Source organism: Lupinus angustifolius, chromosome LG15 (genome assembly GCF_001865875.1).
Source record: "Lupinus angustifolius cultivar Tanjil chromosome LG15, LupAngTanjil_v1.0, whole genome shotgun sequence".
Lineage (NCBI taxonomy): Eukaryota > Viridiplantae > Streptophyta > Magnoliopsida > Fabales > Fabaceae > Lupinus > Lupinus angustifolius.
Window position 1 is genome coordinate 59,850 of NC_032023.1, and position 15,586 is coordinate 75,435.

The 15,586-nt window shown below is 32.1% G+C and overlaps 2 protein-coding genes across 2 annotated transcripts; both read left to right on the forward strand.

The window, feature by feature from the left end:
• LOC109328536 (protein transport protein SEC23) lies at positions 1,463 to 4,237 on the forward strand. Its single transcript, XM_019562042.1, has 2 exons — positions 1,463 to 2,153; positions 2,258 to 4,237. The coding sequence occupies exons 1-2, from the start codon at positions 1,563 to 1,565 to the stop codon at positions 3,905 to 3,907; spliced, it is 2,241 nt and encodes a 746-aa protein (XP_019417587.1). The 5' UTR covers positions 1,463 to 1,562; the 3' UTR covers positions 3,908 to 4,237.
• LOC109327617 (cation/H(+) antiporter 4-like) lies at positions 6,825 to 9,651 on the forward strand. The gene is made up of 3 exons (XM_019560792.1): positions 6,825 to 7,133; positions 7,313 to 8,317; positions 8,518 to 9,651. Exons 1-3 carry the CDS (start codon positions 6,879 to 6,881, stop codon positions 9,649 to 9,651), a joined length of 2,394 nt encoding a protein of 797 aa, XP_019416337.1. The 5' UTR covers positions 6,825 to 6,878.

Here is a 15,586-nt window from a genome sequence, read left to right on the forward strand (position 1 = left end):
AATATTATATTTTGCTCTTACATATCTTCATGAATAATTGATAATTAAGACTACATATTTCTAGGATAAAAAAGTTTTGTTAGTTGTATATATTCTAATTTTAAGGTTCGAAAAAGAAGCATTGCTTAATCATAATCTGTTACCCTACTTAAGAGAGTAAAATACAAACCTTATATCGAATACCACATGTCAATGTAAATAGGTGAAATCACAATCATGATCGAATCTGTTTTTCAATCCTTAAGGTTTTTTAGATTATTATAAAGTGTAAATTGATGGTTAAACTTTTTTCACTATTTGTTCAACTACTTTAAGAGAGTAAAATATAACTTTATATCTGACACCACATTTGAATGATGTTAAATGTGATTTTAATTAGTATCATCCTGTTGAAACTTATTATATTTTGGAATTAATTGAGAAAAATAATATTTGTTTAATTTTATGCATATTATTTATTAAAGAAAATGAAACTTTATTATTATTATCTATAAAAAACAATTTTAATAAATGACTCACTATAAAATAAAATTTAAAATATTAATCATTATATAATAAAATAGAGGAAAAAAGTATTTTTAAAAAATAAAATAAAGAAAAAGAGAAGATGAAAAAAAAGTGAGTACATGATGTTGTGCATAAGAAATGAGGAGATAAGCTACACAAATTTATCTTTGGTGTTTTCTTTATGTCTCTATATATTCTTTATTTAAGCTTCAAGTTATATGAGAACATGTACAATTTTTTTAGAGGAAATCTTCTCATTAATGAATATGTAAAATTCAAATATTTGACACATATTTTTTAGTTGGTATATTCTCATTAATAAGTTGACACATTAAAATGATTGAAATAACTTTTAATTTTATTTAAAAAATGAAAACTGAGATAAGAAATTAATTTGAAATATTATCTCATCACTATTCACTCAATTAAGTTGGAAAGTAATGGTGTTTGATTTAGATATATGGGCTCGAGAATCAATTATGGGTTAAGGAAAATATTAGCACCTCCTCCATCCATATAAGACAATATTCTCATTAATTGTATGATTTAATCTATACTCATAAGTTTGTTTGATTATTTAAAGGAAAAACTTATTTTTTAATTTTGTGTTTGACAATATTATATCTTGCTCCTACATTCCTATGAGAAATGAGGAGATAATCTAGGACTTGTAGAATGACACAAATTATGAGACAAATAATATGCTATGGTTGTGAGTATTGATGTGGTGATGGTGTAAAAGGTGATGATAGTTAATAATTAAGGTGATAGTCCTAGAGACAATATATTTTTGCAACCAATATTAATATAAAAATCCTTTTTTGTATTTTAAAAATTGAAGTAAAAATATTTTAGAAAATAAGTTAAAAATGAATTGAATTTTGTTTGTTGAAGCAAAAAAAAGAAACTAAAAACTGATAAGGGTATAGGTTTAGTTTTGTTGTAAGAGAGACGAAAGCAGATAGATGTATATAGAGAAGAGTAAAGAGAGAGAGTGTGGAAGAAGATGAGTAGAGTTGGAATATTGAGAAATCAATAGCAATTGTTTTGTAGAAATGGATTTGGTGGAATTAGAGGAAGTAGAAGGGCTACGATGGTCATGGAACTCATGGGCAGTTACGCGGAAATCAGAAGAAAGTTTGATAATTCCATTAAGCATCATGTGCAGTCCTTTAAGCAAGAGGAATGACCTAATCCCATTCCTTTCTTACGATCCACTCTTATGTTCTGTATGCGGTGCCGTTTTGAACCCTTACGCTCGCCTGGACTACCAGTCTCGCATCTGGCACTGCCCTTTCTGTTTCAATCGCAACCCTTTCCCACGCTCTATTCATCATACCAGCCTCCCCGCTGAGCTATTCCCTACATACAGTTCTGTTCAATATCTCAATCTCCAAAGTAGTACTACTACTACTACTACTACTACTCCTGCTCCTGCCTTTGTCTTTCTTGTTGATATGTCTTCCTCTCAAGATGAAATTCTTTCACTTAAGAATGAATTGTTATTTGTGTTGGATCAGTTGCCAGATAATGTCTTGGTTGCTTTGCTTACTTTTGATTCTAATGTTTATATCCATGATCTTGCTTATTCCCAATGTTCTAGGGTTCTTATGCTTCATGGTCACCGCCAACTTTCCTATCATCAGGTATCCTATCTGCTCTCCTCTCTATCCCTTATCAATAATATATATATGCTTTCTATCCACCCATAATAGAGTATTCTATTTGTATTTGTATTGTTTGTTGTTAGACTCGGCAGTTTCTCAACATTACCCACACACATCAGCAGCAGCAGCAGCAGCAGGGTTTTCTGTTGCCAATCTCAGAATGTGAATTCAATATCACTTCTGCTATTGAAGACATTCATTCTACATCCAACGTTTCATCAGCCACTCGCCCACTCAGGTCCACCGGAGCTGCAATATCAGCTGCCCTTGGACTTCTAGAGTCTTGCGCAATCAATACCGGTTCCAGAATCATGCTCTTCACATCTGGACCTTGTACTGTAGGACCAGGAGCTGTTGTAGGATCTGATTTTTCCCATTCCATGAGAACCCACCAGGATATCATCAATGGCAATGCCCAGGCAAGACATCATCACAAATCCTGTGCTTTCTACAAGCAAGTCTCCAACCGCCTATCTGATGCCTCTGTTGTTCTTGATCTCTTTGCTTGTTCCCTTGACCAAGTCGGAGCAGCCGAGCTAAGAGACCCGGTTGAGCATTCCGGTGGACTTATGATTCTCGCCGACTCTTTTGAATCAGATCAGTTCAGGAAATGTCTCAGGCACTTATTTAAACGTGATGATGATGGCTACTTGAAGATGAATTTTGATGCAACTATTGAAGTAGTGACCACCAAAGATGTCAAAATCTGCGGAGCTCTTGGTCCTTGTGTGTCTCTTAGAAAAAAGAACAGTTTAGTGAGTCAGACTGAGGTTGGAGAAGGTGGTACCTACATGTGGAAGTTAAATACACTGACTGACAAAACTTGCATTGCTTTTTTCTTCGAAGTGAATGATGAACATAAAATTCAACCCGGATCTGCGTTTTTAATTCAATTCATAACACGATACAGACAAGGGAACATGATGGGACTGAGAAAAAGAGTGACAACCGCTGCAAGACGATGGGTCGGGGATCATTCCACTGACATTGCTGCTGGGTTTGATCAAGAAGCTGCAGCTTCTGTTATGGCAAGGCTTGCCATTCTCCGAGCTGAAACATGCTATGCCCGTGATGTTATTAGATGGCTGGATGACACACTTATCCACTTTGCTTCCAAGTTTGGGGACTATGTGCCTGAAGACCCTTCTACCTTTCGCCTATCCACCAACTTTTCCCTTTATCCTCAGTTCATGTTCCACTTTAGACGATCTCAATTCATAGATGTCTGTAACACCACTCCAGATGAAACTGCATTTTTCCGGCTTATGCTGAACCGTGAAGGAGTCGTCGGCTCTCTGATCATGATTCAACCTACGCTTTTCCAGTATTCTTTTGATGGGCCACCTGTTCCAGTACTTCTAGATATTCGTTCCATTTCTCCAGATTTTATCCTGCTCTTCGATTCTTACTTCCATGTGGTGATTCATTATGGGTCCAAGATTGCTCAGTGGAGAAAACTTGGTTACGATAAGGATCCAAATCATGAGAACTTTAGAAAACTGTTGGAAGCCCCAGAACTGGATGCAGAGCAATTGGTGGCTGATCGGGTTCCAGTGCCGAAGATTATAATATGTGACCAACATAGTAGTCAGGCAAGGTTTCTTCTTGCTAAGTTGAATCCATCTGTTACTCAAAATTCAACATACACAGAAGGTTCTGATATTATCATTACTGATGACTTGAGCTTGCAAGTTTTTTTAGATCACTTGCAGGTACTTGCAGTGCAAGGCTGATAAAGAAGAGCATTAATTGGCCTCATTTCTCTTTATTATGGGATCATTAAGAAAAAAATTAAGTAGCTTTCATTGAGGAGGTTCCATGTTTTTAGCAGAAAGTGTTTCATTTCATTGTTTACTTACTGAGCTGTAAATTATCCAATTTACTATTTAGTATCATCAGAATATAGTTGTCTGCCACACTAATTTTGAAGATGTAGCATATGGTTTTACTATTACTCTGACCAGGAACTGGATTATCCCCTAGAGTGTTGTCTGTACTGTAAAAATCATCACTGGATTTATCGTATGATTTATTAAAGGGGTGCTGTGTTTTAATTGCTTTTATGTTTTTCTTTTATAGTGGTAAATAAATCCTACTTTTCTCTTGGTTGAAAGGGTTCATAAAGGAGTGAATGCTTTTATATGAACGATGCTATTCAAACACATAATGGTTCATCTTGAAGTAGGCTTGTGAAGTATATCTATATATTTTAAGAGTATAATTTCTATGTATTGTCAGTGTATAGATCTTTATACTGTTAGTGCATCATCCATAATTGATATTTAATTTTCATCGATTATTCAAAAAATGTAATCTAAATGAAGGTGAATGATGTAGTGACTGTATATAATTTGTTACATTGGCGGTACATAAATAGTATACTCATGAAAAATACACATTGCTTTATGAAATAGAAACACAATGAAGGTGCAAATTTGAAAAGCAAAGCATGATCAGGTGCAAAATCGGGTAGGAGTTACTACTTACTACTCATGTCATGACTTATTAAAAAGCTACAGCCTACACTCCCCTCATTTCTGTAGGTAAGATAAACGGTAACTGTTTAGTTATTCACAACTTACCTGTTTGTTTGAGATGAGACCAGAACCAGATTTGTTTCTAACTTTAGAGCCAATTTGATTGTACAAGTGCCCTCTGTTTTAACACCAGTGATTACTCTTTCAACAACTATTGCCACAATTGTACACGATGCAAAATAGAAATCATATAGGATATATATATTAGGTCAGAAGATGTCTGGAGTGTACCTTTCAGAAGATGATCTGGCAATGTGTTTTCTTCGCCTACTCTGCACTTTATCAGTAAAATCTCACCTTTCTGGTTCTAAATTGTCACCTCAATCCACAATTCTATGCATTTATCTTCATTACTCTCCTCTTCACTCAGGAATTCAACTTTACTGACTTTATTTACAGAGATAGTTAAATTACACTCACATATCTAAGGTTCTTTCCTTTTGTTCTTTGATTTAGAGTGCTAGGATATGTTACAAGTTACAAGTCATCTCATTTTCATGGTTCTTTGCTACAATCCATATCCTCTTGTTTTTGTATTGTGTGTGCTCTATAGAATAGTTATATGTTCTTTTCTTAAGCTGTGTATCATTTATTGAATTCCACGTACTAACAAGTTCGTTTTGTCATAAAAGAAATCTTATAATAACGATAATGTAAAAACTAACGACCTGCATAGAACTAAATATTGCATGATAATGACAAACCACATAGAACTAGATACCATATAATTATGATGTATACAAACAAGAAAACTAACTCTCAATGCGGTGTAGGAGACACTTCTTCGGATATGGTGTGTGATGCTAATCCTCTTTTGTCATCGCCTTCTAGCTACTAATTCTCTTTTTGGATCATTACACCAATTGGCAAAGACCAAATAAGTTGGTACAACTTTGGATAGGAACCAAGACCTATCTTGGATCAAATCTATAATATGCACATAGCTAATCACTTTTTTAGAGAAAATCAGGTCATTCCTCATAATACCAAACCACAACATCCCCATAAATTTGTCCCTTTTGTATTTGGCTTAATCACATTATAGAAAATTAAGGACTGACCAATTGAAGTAGGTGATTGAGGAGAGACTTGTAAGTTGTAACCACTCACCAGTTTATCCTTTTCATTTTGTTTCGGCTTTTGTATCTCTAACTTGCTTTTTCAATGTAATGAGTGTAAATTAATCTATAAATATAATTAGTTTTTTGATAGATGGTAAGCATCCACAAAAGGGCTAGGCTGTTTTGTTGTGTGATACATGTATTCCTTTATTAACCCTTCAAAGGTGATAGATTGTTTAGGCCTCTTATGTTATATTCTGTTACATTTTAGGCTTTAAGTTGTGTTATTTGTCTTTGTTGACTGAGTTGGTTGTTGTTAGCTTTGGTTATCAGTGTTCATGGTTGCATGTCACTCACCTCGTTCCACTTTCCTTTTTCGTAAACAACATTTTGCACTAATGTGGATTCACACTCGAATATATTAACAACTCAATCGTTAAGTTTCTTACGTATCAGTCCTTGCATAAGTTTTATATTTCTCACCCTTCTTCTCAGTGTTCCTTCTCTTTGTTTGTGTGTGTGGCCAATAACTAACTAAACATCATTTCAGACTTCTCTTTCTCTCTCTATATTTGGGTAATATATACTATTTTCGTTGGATATTTTATTCTCTTCATTAAGATGTGATTACATTCAAATTTTAGGAATAATTCATGAGTTGTAAAAGATGTCTAATTAAGCGGTACAAGTTATTTTCCACTGTCATGGTCTAATTATAAACTGTGTTGGCAATACAGTAATAATAAAAATAGAATTGTATAATCTCACCTTATCTGCTAACCATGTTCTGTTTAACAGGTAGTATACTAGTATTATATAACTAATCAACGACCACCTTATGAGAATTGCAAGCTAGTATTAACTGTTTCTTAAATGGTTAACCGTACAATTTAGAATGTTTGCTATTACCTTACCAGTTACACCTAAGCAATAACGTTTCAGCCATAAACATCATACTTTGACCACAACCCAAATCAAAATTGTTATAATACTCCATTTGTTACATTTTTCAAATTCAATAACTCATTTTGTTACCTATAGAGACTTCTTCTCAATAATTTTTTTCTCTCTGTGAATTTAGCATTTCATTGAATCGTGTTAGCAACATGAATGTGCCTAGAAATGCTACTTTATTCTTCTCAGTTATTAAAGTCAATGAATCAACCAACTTAGTTTGTTTTGAAGCTCCACCACATATTGTTTCAGATGGAATCTTTGGTGGCAAAACAAATGGAAGGACTCCAATGAAATCTTTTCTTCCAATGTTTGAAATGCAGATGCTTTTGATTTTTGTTCTCACCCAAATCTGCCATTTCATACTCAAGCCCTTGGGACTCCCTCAATTTATTCCACAAATGACTGTAAGTACATTTATATAAAAAATGTTATTAGAAAAGAAAGAAGAAAACAAACTATAATATATAGTATTTGATATATAAGAACAATAAAGGTGCATGAAACTAAATAATGCATATTGTTTAGTATTAGTGGTTTGTTTTGCTCGTTTGTGCTAAAATTAAAAACATAAATTATTTTGCAGGCTGGCCTAATACTAGGTTCCTTAGGTACGACAGAAATATCTAAGAGCATGATGACCGTGTTGTTTCCATATGGAACACATGGTGTTATTTCATCAATATCATCATTTGGATATGTACTTTTCATCTTCACAAATGGTGTACAAATGGATTTCAGCTTGATAACGAGGACAGGGAGAAAGGCATGGGCCATTGCAGTAATTGGAATTGCAGTACCTCTAATCGCTGGTCATCCATTTCTCTACTTCCTCAATCATTATATGGACACAGGGTTTGGAGGTGCATACAAAGATATGTATATTTCATTGGTATCAAGCACTGTAACCATGTTTGCAGTGACTGCAACACTCCTTAATGAACTTCAAATTCAAAACTCTGAGCTAGGAAGATTGGCATTATCATCAGCACTGGCCATGGACATAATTAGCACAACTCTAACAACCGCTGGATCTGTGATAGCAAAATACTCTGATAATTATTTGATTTGGAAAAACTTGTTATCATTGTTTGCAATGGCAGTTCTGGTTCCACTAGTGTGTAGGCCTTTAATGGTTTTGGTCATAAAACACACTCCAGAAGGAAGACCTGTGAAGAATGCTTTCATTTACATCATTGTGGCAATGGTCCTTCTTCTAGGTTGGCTTTCAGTTTACATAAACCAAGATTTTGTGTTAGGGGCTTTCATTTTGGGGTTGTCTGTGCCAGAAGGGCCTCCTCTAGGGTCTGCTTTGGTTAAGAAACTACACTTCTTTGGCTCGTGGTTCCTTTTGCCAATTTTTGTGACTACTTCTGTGATGAGGGTAGATTTGGTCATGGAATATTCACATGGAGTGATTATAGCTATTACTAGCATAATCCTTTTCACACACATTGTCAAAATAGTGGCATGCTTTGTACCTGCCGTCTACTGCAACTTGCCCACCAAAGATGCTTTGTCTCTTGCCCTCATTTTGAACTGCAAAGGGGTTGTGGAAATTGGCGTCTACTGTTCCTTATATGATAGCAAGGTATGACATATCGAATTAGGATCTTCTGTCCCAAAGCTTCATGTCTCCATGTCTTCATAAGTCATTATTGTCTATTTTTTAATATTATAATGATTGTGTCACATGCATAAAATTACCTAAAATTCTCATTTATATATCTCAATGGTACATGCATAATCCTTGGATTTTATATATGATTTCCCTATCAAATTGGAATGCAGGTCATAAGTGCCCAGACATATGGAATACTGATGGTGTTTGTAATGATAATAGCAAGCATTGTGCAAGTGTCAGTCAAGGTGTTATATGACCCATCAAGAAAATATGCTGGCTACCAAAGAAGGAACATCATGGGTTTAAAATCATACTCAGAACTAAACATTGTTGCCTGCATTCATAAACCACACCATATATCACCAATATCAGATGCCCTAGACCTATGTTGTCCAACAACAGAGAATCCAATAATTGTTGATGTAATTCATCTAGTGGAACTAGTTGGAAGGACATTACCCCTTTTCATTCCACATGGTTTTCAAAGGCAAGGCTCAATAGGCTTTCAAAAATCATACTCAGATGATGTTATTCTCGCTTTCGATGTTTATGAACATGAAAATGAAGGTGCTGCAAAAGTACACACTTATACAGCGATATCTCCATCCAATTTGATGTATGAAGATGTTTGTCACCTTGCGTTGGACAAAGTTGCTTCATTGATAATCCTTCCGTTTCATCAAAGGTGGTCGAGTGATGGTAGTGTTGAAACTGATGATAAAAACATTAGGGCCTTGAACAACAAGGTCCTAGAGATTTCACCTTGCTCGGTAGGAATCCTAGTTACTCGTGCCAATAATACTAGAATAAAACGATCATCATGTGTAAGATTAGCTATGATTTTCTTGGGTGGAAAAGATGATAGAGAAGCTTTGTGCTTAGCAAAAAGAGCAATCAGGAACATAAGGATACACTTAGTGGTGTACCATGTTGTGCTTAATGTTAAAGAACAGATGCAAAAAGATGGAGAGAATATTCATGATAATGCAGCACTAAGAGATATTGACATGGGGATGAAAAATGTGACATATCAAGAAATAAAAACAAATGATGGACCTGAAACAGCATCATTTCTTGGTGATATAGTGAATGAGCATGATTATTTTATAGTTGGAAGAAGGCATGGGATCAATTCACCTCAAACAGAAGGACTCTCTGATTGGAGTGAGTTTCCAGAGTTAGGTTCAATTGGTGATTATCTTGCTTCACCAGATTTTAAGACAAATGCATCTATTTTGGTCGTTCAACAACAAGTTTCCAAACTTCTTAAGTCAACAAAGACTGATGGCTGGTTACTTTGATATACCTAATAAACTATTGAGTTATTGTGAAGTTCTAAGCCATAACATAAAGAAGTCTATAACAATTGTAACATGCATTTAATTGAAATGCACTTTTTTGTTTTTATTTATTGTGAACATTCATGCATTAACACATTATTAAAAAAAAAATTTAACTCATTTAATAACTACTTAAAGGGAAATACCCAAATAATAAGATGGTGAATCAATGATTTGCTACATTAAAATTGGACAAAATTAAATCAAGTGTAAACTTCAAATTAAGAGAAGTTTAGCAATTCACGTCCCAAACTCAGTAGGAGACTTGTTTTTAAATGCAGTTGGATAGGTTTTTTATAACCTAAGCAAGCTGGCATATGACCCAATCAAGTTCAGGTACTAATAATGAGCTGAGCCCAAATGCTTTCATATAATGCTTTAGCTTATTTACAAAGTAGCAGTGTTATATCTTATTTTTCAATATGTTTTTATGACTATCAATTTTTATTTTCACGTTCTATATTCAACTTAGAAAATTTATTTAGGAACAATTTAACAAATAAATAATTATGGACAAATACATATAGAAAATAGTTTAAACATTAACAATATAAGAGATTTTTACATATCATTTATCAATCATATGTTAATCATTATTAATTTTTAAATAAAATAAAAGTAATAAAAATAATGATACATGTTCTACTACTCGTATAAAAATAATTAATTTCACATACATATGCGGAATCCACAATTCATCCAAATCTAATAAAATTAAATTCATATTAATCTATTCATTAGAACTAATGAATTTAAATACATATTACTCAATAGATAATTATAGAAATGAATGGATTGAATTTGAATTCATCTAATATATCTAATAGATATTTATCCATCCAAAAAAACAAACATTCATTAACAATGTTCTTTGCTTTTTAATTTCATTCATTATTTCAACTCTCACTTTAATATTTTTTAATAAAGTGAGATCCAAGACATGTAGATGTAATTAATATTAAAAATTTATTCTTAAATACATAAAATATATAAATGTGTTAAAAACTGTACACGTTCTTAAAAAAGTAAGAACAAGTTTTAATTTTTTTAGAAATGATTTAAAAAATAGTTTTAAAAAATGCTTAATTAAAATAATATTTTTCTTCAAAAATTATTTTTAGTTTCAATTAAAAAATTAAATGAATTAAATATTTGTCTATCAAATCCACTAAAATGAATTCATAGATATGTTGGATGGATTGAAATTTTTTTCGTTAAGTTTGGATACGAATGAATTGAATAATTTAAATTATGACTTAAATAAATTTATTTAGATTGATAAATGACTTTTCATTCATCTATTGATATCCAAATTCATTTATTTGTCACTCATATTTTATATTATTCGGCTAGAAACATGGGTTGGGTTTATTGCTAGTAAAATTATGAGTCCAACAACTGTGTTGTTCCTTGCAGGCATTTGTTTTTCAGTACCAATCTAACTTCTCTTGTTTACTTAGTTTCACGACCCAATAGAGTTGTCCCAATGCTTATGATGGTAATCATCTATCTATTACCAATAATGGAAAAAAGTTACGTAGTTATCTAGATCTTTATCTTTTCATTTTTACCATTCTCTCTAACTTTTAACATTGTATCAAATTTATTCTTCGATCGAGAGTTGAAGATATTATCCTTTAAAGACAATTGATTTTTATACCTATATACAATATGGATTGAACCACTACCTTCATGCTTAAGAACTTCAATCATTCACCACCTATATCAACCCAACCCTTATTCATATATTATGTCAAATTTATTAATGATAAAAATAGGAATATATAAATTACATTGATTTCGTCCAAATCAGGGTATACATATTGGATGCTTCTCTTATTTGAAAATGTCAGATGAAGCTTCTCATCACTTTCTTAGACTTGTTACACTACTTAACTGGAGTTAAAAAATGTAGGCATTGCTTAATGTTAATTTAAATGGTTTTTTTTTCGTGAGATACATATTCTAGAGCTCAGTGTCGGTGAGCTATCATTGATTTCTGAAATAGGTCAAACAATATGTCATATCTTGTCAAAAGTTTTGAAGTAATATTCCACTTTAATGTGGGGGGCATGTGCTTATGTACCCTTATGAGAACAATGGCTACTACAGACACTTGCATCAATTTTGATTCACTGAGAATGCACTTGCACAACATGGTTGTTGGGGTGTCTTTGTCTTTCACAATCCTCAATTTTGTCCACTTACATTGACATCACAACCTTACATAGTGATCACTGGTTATGTAACATTTATTTATTACACCTCACTAAATTACCTAAAATGCATATTTAGTCCCAACTGTGTCCTCAAGCTGCACTTGTATGTGTACTTTTCAAACTAACATTTCATATCATGCTATCACATCAACCGTGTATTATTTCAGTGAAAAATATTAACATGTCTACTTCATCAACTGCCATCTTAATTGATCACTAATACAGTTTATTATATGCATATATCAAACAAAATAATTGAGTTCCATGACAAAATTGTCTGTACAAATTAATTATAGAGCAAATACTCAATCTATTGGGAATTCTAAGTGTAATAATAGACGTGGTTGAGATTTCCAATATGTTGGTAGTATTTTATCATCGAACAAGGTAATACTTTTTTAGCAATGAGATATATCCATAAATAATGGATCATTGAAGTATATTATAACTAGATAAACTCATATATAAACTTAATATATTAAGATTTTTATTAGAAAATATGAATATATTTTAGAATATCTGAAATTATCTGATGAAAATATCTAGAAGATAGTTCGATACATAGATTATATTATTACAATATCTTAGATTTATTACAATATTTTAGAAGATTTTTTAAGATTGAGATTACTTTTTTTTTTATGATTTGTTTTCTTATCTAATTAAGAGTCCAATACTAAATAGGGGTAAGTGTTATATCTTTTGTATCAAAATAACCACAATATCATCACTTCATTGAAGGAAGCTCAGGCTTATGATAATTTTGCCGATTGGTTTTTTGGTTGTTACCTTCTTTCCAACTTGTTCTTAGTTGTTGTTGTCATCTTACTTTCATTGCTCCAGGCTGAGGGGAGTGTTGGGTAAAAAATTGTTGAATGTGGGTCAGATCTATCATGGACTTGTTGTGGTTGATGCTTGTATTCTTGTATTATCAAGGTTCTTCTCAATGCTCTTGATGTCGTCCCGATTATAAGTTAAATGATGATGGTGCTCTCTAGTTCTTTTATATTGATTATCAATTCTCAAATTTGGTCCTTGTTCTTTGGTGTATCTTGATATTTGGTTATCATTCAATTCAATACAATTCAAGCCAAATCAAACCATTCTCAATTTCAATTCAATTCAATTTTTTTCATCCCTTTACTCTTGAGTGTAAAAGTTCGGTTTAGTTTGGTTTTTTTTGGTGTATTTTAGTGACTGAACCAAACATAAACACCTGGTTCATTTTGGCTCAATTAATCGCCAATTTAACTACAAGAATCGAACCACTCTTAAATGATTTGGTTTGGTTCCACTGTTTTCCTATTATTTTTTGTAAAAAGTCTTACATCAATTGAAAGTTGAAAACGTATTACAAGAGATATTGTTTGTCCATAAAAGGAAACATACTACTATTATTATTATAACAAAAAATATGAATCATATATAGATGCCTAAAAAATTGAAACTCATAATTATGTGTTAGTAACATATATAACAATTATATAATTTATTGAGAAAACGTGGAATGATCACATATATATAATAACACAATCCACAATTAGTTTTCTCTCACCTTCTGAATGCATATGACACATTACTTATTGGGGGAGAACTAATGGTAATGTTATGGTGCTTAAAATCATCTTGAAATACTTTAAATTTGTGTCTAGATTGAATTGTTCTCCTCTATAATTATATTAGTCACCCAAAGTAAACCCTAAAAAGATACATAAAGATTAACGAGTCTCATGTTTCTAATTTTAATAGACTAAATAATAAACATATATCTTCAAATGAGCAAAATATTAGCATTTTTCTTTTCAAGAACTATACAGATTGCTGTCATTTGCACATCCCTTCTTAATATACTACAAGCTTCATCTTTCTGTCATGGTGCTTATCAGTTAAAAAGAGAGGAACTCTTTTCATTGTGTTTTGTATTGATAACACATCCTTAGAAACAGCAGAATTTGGCATCATTGATGTAAATAGTTTGCATGCTTCAGATATAGTTTATTATGGTAAACGTTTTGTGACTCCTTTGCTAAAGTAGTTGGATCCCTTACACACCTTAAAAATAGAAGAATTGAAAGTAAGAAGAAACAGTTGCGTTGACATTCACTGCACATACGACTCATCCAGCTTCTACTCTTCATCAATAAAAAAGGTAAACATGCTTGCTGATGCCTATGCTAGTAGTTAGAACTTTCTATATATATTTGAATACTTTGTCTTTACCCTTTGGTAGAACTTTTCCTGATTAAAATTAAATTATTTGTTAATTGTTATGACTAATCTTCATTCATAAAGATATCCATGATGTTTTACTACTTAAAAGAGTTCAAAGACCTTGGTAGCCAACTAGTAGTTTAGAAATAGGAGTTAGGAGACAGCACTTTGTAATTCCTAATTCATTTGATTTAGTGGATAAACTTCTCATTGCATCCCCATTTGCCTTGGCTTGCGGGCTAATCATGTTAGTTTTTAAGTCAGTAATAAGAGCACTTATCAATGACAGATGCATAATTTCAATTGAATTCCAATTTCCACATGCAAGTTTCCTCTTTTGTAATAGGCACGGGCGACATTATACTTGCTCTTAATGAATTAGGTATGGGTGGGGATCCCCTATGATGTTTCATTCTCTGTCCCAGATCAATTATATATTAACACATGAATAAAATGAAAAATTTAATAGCAAAACGTAATAAAATGAAGGATTCTAATTAAGTTGAGACATAGAATAAGACACCATTTAAGATAGATGATCTCCGTCGATGAATCCACATATATGTAATGGTAGGGTGTGATTCCATTAATCGGGTGATGGTACAATTACTTCTGAATCCATCTATTATATTTTTACTAATATAACCACCTAATTTCTTTGACAATCAAATCATAAAAAATAGACATAAGTCCATTTGTTTTGTTTGGTGAAATGATCAATAATTACACTATTTATTTCAACTCGGCATATATCCTACGTGACACTTCTTTTATTTGAAAATGTTAAATAAACCTATGAGAATTATAAATAATATATTAGTGGATATAATATAATAAATTATTTTAAGGTTTTGAGTTAAGATGTGATTTAAAGTTTATATGATTTGCTCACTTATCTATTAAAGATTTCTCAATTATTTGCACTATGTGATGCTTAATAAGTAGTATTATATCCAAAAATTCAAAAAAAATAAAGAGTATTAGAGAATATGATTATCATTAAGTTAAGGAATGATTTCAATGTGTACTTGTCAATATAGGTTGGTATGCAATAGCCCAAAAATTTATAGTATTATATTTATATTAACTTTGTATTTTTTTTAGTTTGGACTAGTTGGATTATTTTAAATTGGAACCTATATTACGCTTACCTGATTGTGTTTGGGCTATCCGTTCTCCCTTTTGGACAATTTTGATTTACTAAACATTTATATTTTGGTTAGATTAAGTAAAACAAAATAGTTATACATTAACCTTTACCTTTGATGATATATTTTTTTAAGGGTTTAAAACAACTAAAATTTTCAGGCGCCACCACTATCCGCGGTCCGCCTAGGGTAGCTTTGAGCTACAACTTAACATATAAATTGTAGTCAGAATTCTTAACCTAACCAAATTTATCGAATTTAACATGAACCTTATACGACTAAGTCAAACTCTTTAATTAACCGTTTTGTTAGGTCTAG

What these genes read in the sequence shown, in the direction of transcription:
- LOC109328536 (XM_019562042.1), top strand. Translation starts at nt 1,563, where the DNA reads ATGGATTTGGTGGAATTAGAGGAAGTAGAAGGGCTACGATGGTCATGG. An exon ending in GCCAACTTTCCTATCATCAG is followed by an intron (nt 2,154 to 2,257) that starts GTATCCTATCTG and finishes GTTTGTTGTTAG; the next exon opens with ACTCGGCAGTTTCTCAACAT.
- LOC109327617 (XM_019560792.1), top strand. Translation starts at nt 6,879, where the DNA reads ATGAATGTGCCTAGAAATGCTACTTTATTCTTCTCAGTTATTAAAGTC. An exon ending in AATTTATTCCACAAATGACT is followed by an intron (nt 7,134 to 7,312) that starts GTAAGTACATTT and finishes ATTATTTTGCAG; the next exon opens with GCTGGCCTAATACTAGGTTC. An exon ending in GTTCCTTATATGATAGCAAG is followed by an intron (nt 8,318 to 8,517) that starts GTATGACATATC and finishes ATTGGAATGCAG; the next exon opens with GTCATAAGTGCCCAGACATA.